This window comes from Cryptomeria japonica, chromosome 3 (assembly GCF_030272615.1).
Source record: "Cryptomeria japonica chromosome 3, Sugi_1.0, whole genome shotgun sequence".
Lineage (NCBI taxonomy): Eukaryota > Viridiplantae > Streptophyta > Pinopsida > Cupressales > Cupressaceae > Cryptomeria > Cryptomeria japonica.
This window is the reverse complement of record NC_081407.1, coordinates 648,456,833-648,469,694: the sequence shown is the minus strand read 5'-3', so window position 1 is coordinate 648,469,694 and position 12,862 is coordinate 648,456,833. Positions and strand designations below refer to the sequence as shown.

The 12,862-nt window shown below is 35.8% G+C and overlaps 1 protein-coding gene across 1 annotated transcript; it reads right to left on the bottom strand.

Moving 5' to 3' along the window:
* Positions 1-10,130: 10,130 nt before the first annotated feature.
* Positions 10,131-11,404, bottom strand: LOC131874301 (aspartic proteinase nepenthesin-1-like). The gene is made up of 2 exons (XM_059217601.1): positions 11,006-11,404; positions 10,131-10,934 (listed from the first exon to the last, which is right to left on the bottom strand). Exons 1-2 carry the CDS (start codon positions 11,402-11,404, stop codon positions 10,131-10,133), a joined length of 1,203 nt encoding a protein of 400 aa, XP_059073584.1.
* Between the last annotated feature and the right edge of the window lie 1,458 nt (positions 11,405-12,862).

Sequence of the window (12,862 nt, the reverse complement as noted above, 5' to 3'; positions counted from 1 at the left end):
CAAATTTTAAATACCATTGTTGGGGTGCTTTCCTTAGGCCATACAGACTTTTCTTCAACCTGCACACCAATTTCTCCTTACCTTTGACCTCATATCCCTATGGTTGTAACATGTAAATTTCCTCATCCAAATCTCCATGGAGAAAAGATGTTTTGACATCTAATTGTTCAAGATATAAATCATCTGTAGCCACAAGACTAAGTGTAGTTCTAATTGAAGTCATTTTTACAACTGGAAAAAATATTTCATGATAATCTATACCCTTTTTCTGTGCAAAACCTTTTACCACAAGTTTAGCCTTATATCTTTTCTGACCTTCTTTCTCCTCCTTCATCCGATAAACCCATTTGTTAGGCAAGACTCTTTTTTCTACAGGTAAAGGGACTAAGTCCCAAGTCTTATTTTTCATCAAGGAGTCCATCTCCTCTTTCATGCCTAGCTCCCACTGTTGTTTGGCATCTACCTACATTGCTTCTTCATATTCTTCTGGTTCACGAGAATCCATTTATAATATAGAATACAAAGAAGGAGAAAATCTTTCAGGGGGTCTACTTGTCCTCATAGAATGTCTAACACTGGTAGGATTTTGTGGGACAATCTGTTGTTGCTGAGCATCAGGTACCTGTGGAATTTCATTTTCAGGAAGCTCATCCAACACAACATATTCTTGTTTGTCTTGTTCATGCTTCTTTTCCTGCATCCGTTCTTTATGCATAACCTTCTCATTGAATATAACATCTCTACTTCTAATTATTTTCTTATTTTTAAAATTCCATAACCGATAGCCATATTCATCTATCCCATATGCAATTAAGGTATATTTCTGAGATTTAGCATCAAGCTTGGTTCTGTTTTCTTTATCAACATGGACAAAAGCTTCGCAACCAAAAGTTTTTACAAAAGAATAATTTAGCTTTTTACCAATCCATGCCTCCTTTGGAATACCACCATCCAAAGGGGTTGAAGGTCCTCTATTTATCAAATAGATAGAAATATGTACAACATCTACCCAAAAAAGTAAGGGCAATCCAGCATGCAATCTCATGCTCCTCACGCGTTCCATAATAGTCCTATTCATTCTCTCTGACACGCCATTTTCCTGTGGAGTTCCTGGAACTTTCTTCTGCTTTTGAATCCCATTTAAGGACCAGTAATCTTCAAATGCTTTGCTGCAATACTCATCTCCATTATCCGATCTGAGACACTTCAACTTTTTTCCTGTCTCATTCTCAACCAAAGCTTTCCATTTCTTAAAAGTTTCAAAAACATCTGATTTTTGTTTTAGGAAATATACCCATGTTTTTCTGGTTGAGTCATCAATAAAAATAACATAATAACAAGAGCCACCAAGAGATGATACCTGAGCCGGTCCCTATACATCTGAATGTACAAGCTCTAACTTCTCACTCTTCTTCTCTTTCTTAACATTGAGAAATCTGACTCTTTTCTATTTACCATATACAAAATTTTCAGAGAACTCTAAATCAATCTTCTTTAATCCTGGCAATAGATTTTTGGAGTAAAGGGTTTTCATCCTTTTCTCACTCATGTATCCAAGCCTATGGTGCCACATTATCGAATCTGTTCTTGCAACATTTAATGTTGTTGTCCCTACAGTAACTTTCTCTGTAGCAGCTAGGGTAGAGTAAGTGTTACCTGTACATAGATATAATGTGTCTACCTTCGCACCTTTAGCTATTACTAATGATCCTTTAGCAACCTTCCACATACTATCTGAGAGGGTGACTATGCAACCTTCGCTACCTAGTTGCCCTACAAAAATTAAATTTCTTCTTAAATTAGGAACATGTCTTACCTCCTACAGAAATCAGTCATTTCCATTCTGCAACTTGATCTTTATCTTTCGTTTTCCAACAATTTAACAGGGCTCATCATCACCCAAATAAAACCTGTCCAAAATTACCTTGAACATATTCTAGAAAATATTTTCTATGGGGTGTAGCATGAAATGAAGCCCCAGAATCTATTACCCAGGAATCATTAACATTATCCAAACATAAGATTAAAGCATCTTGTAAAGTATTACTTGCAATATTAGCTTCCTTACTGTCATTTTCATTTTTGTCTCCTTCTTTGTTTTCCGAGACCAATAGTCTTTCTTTAGATGACCAGGCTTTCCGCAGTACCAACAATTTTTTTTTCCTCTAGATTGAGAGCATCCTTTCTTTGACTTCCCTCATGACTTCTTATTCCCAGGGTCTTTTCCTCTTTCCTTTGATCTTCCTCTGTTCTACACATTCAAAATAGTACCCGATGATGTTGGAGTCTCACCTATGTTTTTCCTTCACATTTCCTCACTTAGGATAACACCAACAATATCATCAAATACCAAAGTATTTTTACCAGAGACCGAGTTACTTACAGCCATAACCAAGCTATTCCAGCTTTTTGGCAAAGAACATAAAATCAAGAGAGCCCTAACCTCTTCTGCAAAAGTAATTTTTACCGAAGAAAATTGACTGATAATTGTATTAAATTGATTTAAGTGCTCCGCTACAGAACCTCCCTCACTCATTTTCAAATTAAACAGACGCTTCATAAGAAATATCTTATTTGAAGCCGAGGTTTTCTCATACAACTTGGCCAATGTCGCCATCAAATCTATAGTTGTTTTTTCTTCTGTTATATTGAATGCTACAGATGGTGATAGACACAATTGAATGGCTCCCAGTGCCTTTCTATCTAAAATGTCCCACTCTTCATCTGACCTTGTGGTCTCTTTCTTTGCCTTTCCTTCCAATGACTGCCACAAATCCTTTTGATATAGGTAATCCTCCATCTGCATTTTCCATAACTAATAATTCTGGCCATTAAACTTTTCAACCTTGAATTTGGAATCCTCCATTGCTCCCACTCAAATCTGAAAGTCCTGCCAATTTATAGAAAACCTCGCTCTGATACCAATTGTTAGGGTTTCAACCAGATCCGAAGCAAATATGAACTAACAATTATATGCAGATTTAGATACAAAAGATAAAGAAATAAAATAGGACACGAATAACACAGAGATTTAACGTGGTTCACCCAGAATGGGTTACGTCCACCATACATAATCATCCAATCTTTCTTATTATCCAACAAAAATAGTACATCAACCTTACAATTCCTTAAGCATCCCAACCACCTATAACATGCATTTTTAGGGCAACAAATAAAGTTAGTCTTTTTAGGGTTTTATTACAATGTCAATTTTCATCAACGAAAAATGGAAAAAAAAAAAATTTCTCAAGGGCTCTCGCCCCTAAACCCTAATGAGGATGCATGCCTAGTGTACAGTACTTTGCTGATCAGTCACCACATTTCAACAATCTCCCATTTGGAGACTGATCAGGCTCCACATCGAACAATCTCCCACTTGGAGACTGATACTACACGACACCACTATACATGTAGCATCCGCTGCATAAAACACTAGGACTCGACTGGTATAAATTCCATAATTATCAATTAAGAAGATCAATAGAAATTGATGAAGAAATCAACTTCTCCTGTAGAACTACCTTCGTGAACATATTGGTAGGATTCTCACTTGTGTGAATCTTCTTAAGCCATAACTAACCCTCCTCCAAAATAGTCCGGATAAAGTGGTACCTGAGCTCAATGTGCTTTGTCCTTGAATGAAAAGTAGAGTTCTTTGCAAGATGAATGGCACTCTAGCTATCAATATAAAATGGGCTATCCTCTTGTTTCTGACCCAATTCTTCCAGAAAACATTGCAACCAAATCATCTCCTTGCTGGCTTCTGTAGCAGCAATATACTCAGCTTCAGTGGTTGAAAGTGCAACAACCTTTTGCAGCCTAGAAATCCAACTGACTGCAGTTCCCCCTATAGTAAAAATATACCCTATACTACTCCTCTGTGAATCAATATCACCTGCCAGATCAGAGTCAACAAATCCACTCAGAGCAACATTACATCCTTTGAAACATAATGCCTTCATAGTAGTTCCTTTCAAATACCGAAAAATCCATTTCATAGCATTCCAATCTTCCATACCTGGATTACTCATAAACCTGCTCACAACTCCCACTTCATGTGCAATATCTGGCCTTGTGCATACCATTGCATACATCAAACTACCAATAGCTGATGAATACGGGATGTTAGACATTTTAAAAACCTCTTCTTGTGCCTTTGGGCACATCTCCTTAGTCAATTTGAAATGACTAGCCAAAGGTGTACTAACTACTTTTACATCCTGCATGTTAAATCTTTTCAACACCTTCTTTATATACTCACTTTGGGACAAATCCAAGGTTCTATTTTTCCCATCCCATGTAATCCTCATACCGATAATTTTCTTAGCTACACCCAAACCCTTCATAGCAAATGACCTCGCTAATTTCTGTTTAAGATCATTTATATGTTGCACGTTAGACCCAGCAACAAGAATGTCATCAACATAAAGCAACAGGATAATATAACTGCCATTATCAAATCTCTTATAATATATACAATGCTCAGAATGACATCTATGATAACCATGTTCAGCCATGAAACTATCAAATTTTAAATACCATTGTCGGGGTGCTTGCTTTACCATAACATCTCTACTTCTAATTATTTTCTTTTTTTCAAAATCCCATAACCGATAGCCATATTCATCTATCCCATATCCAATAAAGGTACATTTCTAAGATTTAGCATCAAGCTTGGTTCTGTTTTCTTTATCAACATGGATAAAAGCTTCGCAACTAAAAGTTTTTAGAAAAGAATAATTTACCTTTTTACCAGTCCAGGCCTCTTGTGGAATACCACCATCTAAAGGGGTTGAAGGTCCTCTATTTATCAAATAGACAGCAGTATGTACATCATCTATCCAAAAATGTAAGGGCAATCCAGCATGCAATCTCATACTCCTTGAGCATTCCATGATAGTCCTATTCATTCTCTCTGACACGCCATTTTCCTATGGAGTTCCTTGAACTATCTTCTTCTTTCGAATCCCATTTAAGAAGCAGTAAGCTTCAGATGCTTTTCTGCAATACTCACCTCCATTATCCGATCTAAAACACTTCAACTTTTTTCCTATCTCATTCTCAACTAAAGCTTTCCATTTCTTAAAAGTTTCAAAAACATCTGATTTTTGTTTTAGTAAATATACCCATGTTTCCTGGTTGAGTCATCAATAAAAATAATATAATAACAAGAGCCACCAAAAGATGATACCTGAGTCAGTCCCCATACATCTGAATGTACAAGCTCTAACTTCTTACTCTTCTTCTCTTTCCCAACCTTGATAAATCTGACTCTTTTCTGTTTAACATAAACACAGTTTTCATAGAACTCTAAATCAATCTTCTTTAGTTCTGGCAATAGATTGTTGGAGTGAAGGGTTTTCATCCATTTCTCACTCATGTGCCCAAGCGTATGGTGCCACATTATCGAATCTGTTCTTGCAACATTTATTGTTGTTGTCCCTGCAGTAACTTTATCTATAGCAGCTAGGGTAGAGTAAGTGTTACCTGTACATAGATATAATGTGCCTACCTTCACACATTTAGCTATTACTAATGATCCTTTAGTGACCTTCCACATACTGTCTGAGAAGGTAACTATGCAACCTTCATTACCTAGTTACCCTGCAGAAATTAAATATCTTCTTAAATTAGGAACATGTCTTACCTCTTGCAGAAACCAATCATTTGCATTCTACAACTTGATCTTTATCTTTCCTTTTAAAACAATTTGATAGGGCTCATCATTACCCAAAAATACCTATCCAAAATCACCTTGAACATAATCTAGAAAATATTTTCTATGGGGTGTAGCATGAAATGAAGCTCCTAAATCTATTACCCAGGAATCATTAACATTATCCAAACATAAGATTAAAGCATCTTGTAAAGTATTACTTGCAATATTAGCTTCCTTACTGTCATTTTCATTTTTGTCTCCTTTATTTTTCTGAGACCAATAGTCTTTCTTTAGATGACCAGGCTTTCCGCAGTACCAGCAATCTTTCTTTCCTCTAGATTGAGAACGTCATTTCTTTGACTTCCCTCGTGACTTCTCATTCTCTGGGCCTTTTCCTGTTTCCTTTGATCTTCCTCTGTTCTTCACATTCAAAACACTACCTAATGATATTGGAGCCTCACCTGTGCTTTTCCTTTGCATTTCCTTGCTTAGGATAACACCAACAATATCATCAAATATCAAAGTATTTTTACTAGACACAGAGTTACTTACAGCCATTACCAAGCTATTCTAGCTTTCTAGCAAAGAACATAAAATCAAGAGAGCCCTAACCTCTTCTGCAAAATTAATTTTTACCGAAGACAATTGACTGGTAATTTTATTAAATTCATTTAAGTGCTCCGCTATAGATCCTTCTTCACTCATTTTCAAATTAAACAGACGCTTCATAAGAATTACCTTATTCGAAGCCGAGGGTTTCTCAAACAACTTAGCCAATTTTGTCATCAAATCTACAGTCATTTTGCTTCTGTTATATTGAATGCTACGAACGATGCAAGGCACAATCAAATGGATCCCAGTGCCTTTCTATCTAAAATGTCCCACTCTTCATCTAACATTGTGGTCGCTTTCTTTGCCTTTCCTTCCAATGGCCACCACAAATCCTTTTGATACAGGTAATCCTTCATCTGCATTTTCCATAACTAATAATTTTGGCCATTAAACTTTTTGACCTTGAATTTGGAATTCTCCATTGCTCCCACTCAAATCTGAAAGTCCTGCCAATTTATAGAAAACCTTGCTCTGATACCAATTGTTAGGGTTTCAAGTAGATCCAAAGCAAATATGAACTAACAATTATATGTAGATTTAGATACAAAAGAGAAAGAAATAAAACAGGACACGAATAACACAGAGATTTAAAGTGGTTCACCCAAAATGGCTTACGTCCACCATACACAGTCGTCCAATCTTTCTTTTTATCTAGCAAAAACAGTACATCAACATTACAATTCCTTAAGCATCCCAACCGCTTATAACATGCATTTTTAGGGTAACAAACAAAGTAGGCCTTTTTAGGCTTTTATTACAATGTTGAATTTCATCAACGAAAAATGGCAAAAAAAAAATTCTTGAGGGCTCTCGCCCCTGAACCCCGATGAGGGTATGTGCTGAGTGTACAGTACTTTGCTGATCAGTCGCTACATTTCAACAATTCGCCACTTGGAGACTAATCAGGCTCCACACTGGACAATCTCCCACTTGGAGACTGATACTATAAGACACCAATGTACATGCAGCATCCGTTGGATAAAACACTAGGACTCGACTGGTATAAATTCCACAATTATCAATCAAGAAGACCAACAGAAACTGATGAAGAAATCAGCTTCTCCTGTGGAACTCTCTTCGTGAACATATCGGCAGGATTCTCACTTGTGTGAATCTTCTCAAGCCATAACTGACCCTCCTCCAAAACAGTCCGGATGAAGTGGTACCTAAGCTGAATGTGCTTTGTCCTTGAATGAAAAGAAGAGTTCTTTGCAAGATGAATGGCACTCTAGCTATCAGTATACAGTGGGCTATCCTCTTGTGTCTGACCCAATTCCTCCAGAAAGAGCTTATTGAATTAAAAGATAGAGGGAAAAATCAATCCAGTGTCATTTCTTTCAATGAAATGAAAAAGATTTTTGTAGGAAGAGAATCCTCAAGAATCAAGCCAATAGATAAAGTAGTAAATGTTGTCAAGTGAGTGCTAAGATCAACTTTCCCATTGGACTTCTCGAAACATGGTACCTCTATGTGCTTTGAGATGGGATTCTTTAGGACGGTATATGAAAGTAGTCTACATGTGCAATATGATGGAAGAGTTAGTTGGGATTAGGTTTGGCCTATACCGGCCAATTATTCAGATGTCCACATCTCTACTATGATACATGATTTATAAGGAGTGTTTCCATAAAAAAGTAAACCAACCGAATAATTGTAGTGCTCTATTGAATTTAAGTTAAGATTGTAAAATTTACCCTTTCCCAATTGAATGATCCTTCACCCTTTTTAGCTATACATTGAATAATAAATAAATATTTTCCAGCATCTATATCCATTGCGATAAGAATCTTCGATAGAAAAATAACAATAATAATAATAATAAATAAGTAAAGAAAAATGAAATGGCATTATACTAGAATACATTATTTTCATGACCCAAAATAGTAAATTAATGGATACAAAGCAATTGTAGCTAGTTAAATGCCTTGCTGAAGGAGTAATTACCAAAATAAAATAAAAAAAGAAAAGAGGAGGCTTTGTTTAAATTGGTTCAATCTAAAACTTCCTAATATTATCCTCGTGTGATGTACATTGTCGAGCATTGAGAAACATAGAATTTTTTATATCGCTTGTAGCTCTAACTGCATCTCAGCTTAGGTGGTTGATCGGGTCGAGGGAGATGGAAAAATCATTAACAAAGGTTGCACATTATCTAGTAAGCACAATAGCTTTAAAAGATAATAAATAAATAATAAGAATGAAATTAGAACAAGAATTTAATCAAATGTAAATGCACTCCACTCTTCACCTTCATCGCACAATTGAATAAACTAAGAAAATATAAGCTAAGATTTTAGTTTAGATGTTGTCCAATGTCCTTAGAAACTATATGAATAGCATATTGGGCCACCATCCCTCCTCTTACCCTCCTTGCATTGTCAAGGTGAAATAAATATGAGGTTGATTTAATAATTATTTTAAATTTATATGTTTTATTTATTATTCATTGTGTGTTTCTTACTTGTTAGTGCTTTATCACTTGTAAACTATGTAATACTATGAATAATTTTTCCTTGGAATATATAATTAGTTCTCTCTCCCTCTATATTAAGGATATTTTTTAAGAAATTATTGTTTATTTAAATAAATATAATAATATCTATTTAAGAATTATCTCAACCAATATTTTATTCATCTGAGAAGTTTTTTGGCTATCTAAAAATCTAATAAGTGTCAACTCTCTCAAATAATTGATTTTAGTATCCTTTGTGTTCATTGGACTATAATAATACATAAGTAGACAATGCAACATAGATCATGTGAAATTGAAATTAACATGTTAGGATTTACAAGGTGAAAGAGTGAAGATACTATGATTTTTTGTAGGCAGTCAAAACTTTTCTCAATAATTGTGTTATTATGTTGTAGTCCACTAATATTTTAATTTTGTAGGTCACAAAAAAAGTTCCAAAACCTAATGCAATCCTATTAAAATGTTGAAAACAAATAATCATGTCACATTATCAATGGCTGAAAATTGATGTGTGGTCTAACATCCATACTCTGAAGCATAGATACATTACATAATTTAATTTTATTCTCTAAGGTGCATTGTAGTGTAGTAGCAACCTTTCAAATGAGAGGCCCCGGTTCACCATCAATAAGTTTTATGTATAAGATTTGTGTAAGATGTCATCAAATGCACTATAAAGTGTTGATAGGTAATCGTGAATCGTGATATAGGAATAGCCTTAAATATTAGCACTTTTAAATAAATTGCAAAGGCTTTGAAATGATATTCTTAATTCTCGAGAACTCGTCTTCTCCAGTAGAAAAATATACAATAGTAATTGTAAGAAAATTAGAGAGACCTTCTTAGCAACAACCTTACCTTATATATAGGTTATATTAAATTTTGTTTGATCTAAGTAATGTGAAATGCGGACATGATTGAAAATAAGTATTATTTGAATGTATAAATCACAGACACGGATCTTAAAGTTAAATACCATTAAAAATATTCATAGACATACAATAATTTATTTTACACTTATACTTGAAGAAAAGATTAAAACATTACAAATGCTTTATAAATATATAAATTCTCTTGTCATTGTTTTAACACGTAATTTATATTGATAATCAATTATCGCACCTTCATTTCCATGCCAAAATAACACACATAGTGTAGCATATCATAAGGAACCATAAATGAAGGTACCCGAGAACAACAGGGGCCAAACAATTTTACTGAAAATAAGCAGCTATGAAGATGAAAATTTACATGATTCGTATATCGGACAGTGCAAAAGGCAGACGCAGGAGACGAGATCACATATTGCATTCGAAGGACAAAGGAAGAGGAAATGAGAGAGACAGAAAAAGAGAAGAAAAAGAATTAGAAGAGGGAGATGATGATTTAAAGAGAATCACACTTAGTGGGCTTGAAAGAGAGCGTGTTCTGAGCATTGTTGTAAAGGATATGGAAGTTTTGCTGCTGTATGTTTCCGAAGATGGAAGGATTCCCCGATGGTTCACCCAACATTGCTAGGCACAAGAGATTTTCAGATGCCTGAATGAAAAAGTTGTCTGCCGGAAGCTCGTAATCCACGCCGCCTTTGAATTTGAAGACAAGGGTTGGCAAGGTGAGGTGAGCGGATGATGTGTGGTAACAAAGATCCAAACCTGTCGAAGAGCCGTCTACAGGAGTGAGATCAATGGCGGACTGAATTGCTTCCTTGAGAGGAGAGTAGGCAGCCTGGTCCAGAATCGTAACAGTGGTTCCGGAGTCGATGATCATACCTCCACTGCCGTCCGATTGCAGATCGAAAGTTCCAGGAGGAATATCTAGTGCCTTACCATTGAGGGTGATTCCTGTAATAGGAATGTACCAGAAAGTGGGAATGATACTGCTCTTGATGAGTGGGAGAGTCTTGGCTCCTCCGCTCAAGGAAGCACCCTCGCCGAAAAAGAGGGTGCTGGTTTGTGAAGAAGAGTCGGTGATGGGCAAAAGACAGTAAGAGAACATGTTCTCTGCTTTGGAACCCAGCTGTGAGATAAGGGAGAGACCACCTCTTCCCAGTCCCACAAGGCCACCACCCTGAGAGAATCCTTGTCCTTCGTTGTCATGCCCGCATCCAAATGCAATGCCTTTAACCTTGCTGCTCCCAATTGACAATGTCTCGTAAGCCAGGTCGCCGCTGGTGAAGGAACCATCGCCATACTGATACATAAATGTACAATCTGGATTGCATCCGGTTTGTCTACTCCCCAAGGCGTCACAAAAATAATCACCGCAGGGAATTGTGGAAAATGTGGAGGACTTGGAGGGGTCGAAGATTGGCGTAGGCTGAGAGAAGCAGTCCTTGCAAGGCTCACAGATGGCGTTCGCAGTGCAACGCTCATCAGAAATTCTCCATCCCGTACTTCAACGGGCGTTTCAGCGTCTAATTGCCCTCTTATCAATGCCTCTATCTTCTTCATTCGCTTCTTACTTCGATCCACAGCCAAACCCAATCTCTCAGAAAAACCCAACTCTCTCTCTGATCTGCGTGTCATATTCACCCTTATTTTTACATTTTCATCGCTGCTAGACTTCGGCCAACCACTAAACAGTCTGTCCGAAGAACATGATATCATTGGAATAGTAGAGCATATCAAGAACACAAAACCCAACAGCTTTGAACGCTCCATTTCTCTTTTTCTTTTCTAAACCTCGAAACCTTTTTCTGCTCTCATCTACTCCACTCCATGAGATATATATACACAGAGAGAGTGAGAAGGAGCCTTAAATCAAAATTGATCTCCACCGTTTTTTCCTCCTTTCCACATAACAATATTGATCCTCTTAGAAGGATGGACGAATTTATTTTATTTCCCCTTCTCTATCTCTGCCCGTCTGGAATTGTTCTAGAAGTAGAATAGACTGCTGCAATTCGAACTGAATCGTATTTTTTTCTCTCCATACCTTCACTAAGTATTTCCGTACACTTAACTCGTAATGCAATTCCTTCTTCCCATTGAATTTTGTGTACCCATTCAGATCGAAATTCCAAAACGGGTTGTAACCGGAGGGTTAGTTTTCTAAAAATATTTAAAATTAGTTTACACATAATTATTCTTAGTCAATTTATCCGGCTTTCCAACTTATTCTCATTCTTGTTTATCTCATTCTTAAATTTTGCTCTAATTAGTTTATTTATTTTTAAGATTTAGAAATTTTACTTGTACAAAAGTGTTATATTCAATGCTCTATTATGTATTCACATTACCGTATCCTATCATAAAGTTCTATTCAAGGATTTATACCAGAAAGAAAAAGTACTCGAAAATTAATGTAATCTATGTGGTTGAACATCCACATATATAAATCATCTAAATTGAATTTTATTTTTATTCTTATTCTTATTTATCTTATTTCTCAATTTTACTTGTGCAGAAGTGCTATATGCAATGTTCTATTATATATTCACATTACCATATCCTATCATAATGTTTTGCTTAAGGATTTATACCAGAAGGAAAAAGTAGATAAAAGTTAACGTAATCTATGTGGTTGAACATGCAAGTGTATAAATCATCTAAATTGAATTTAAGAATCCATCTTTTAAGAATTGGGTATGTAAATGTATCAGTGATAAGCATGAAAGTCATGTCAACTAGGGATCACTCCCCCTGTCCACGATTGTTTTATGTCAAATCCATAGATATGTGTAAGTTCTATATGTGTGAATATAAATTCTTCCCTAACATTTGATCTAAAAAATCTCACTTTTCGTCAATTTACCTTGAAGTTAACTCTTCACTAATTGTCAAGTATTTGCAATAGTTAAAATCACATTAGGGAGCCTGGTAGATCACTAGGGTCAAGTTCTCCTAGGTTATCCCTCGGAATGGTCGGCTTCACGAGCCTAGCCAATTTAGGTAAATGGAAAAGAAGCATGCAAATTTCCCAAGATGAAAACTTTGATGGAGATAGATTCATCTTGGTGCTCCAACCAAAAGCATTTCTATGATAAATGTTTCATTTATGCAAATTCGTATTCAATGAATTCTCGAAGTGACTGCATGTTAAATAAATGCACATTGAATTCTTTTAAAAACCAAAATATTCAATAAATCACATAAAACAGGTACTAAATGTAATTATGA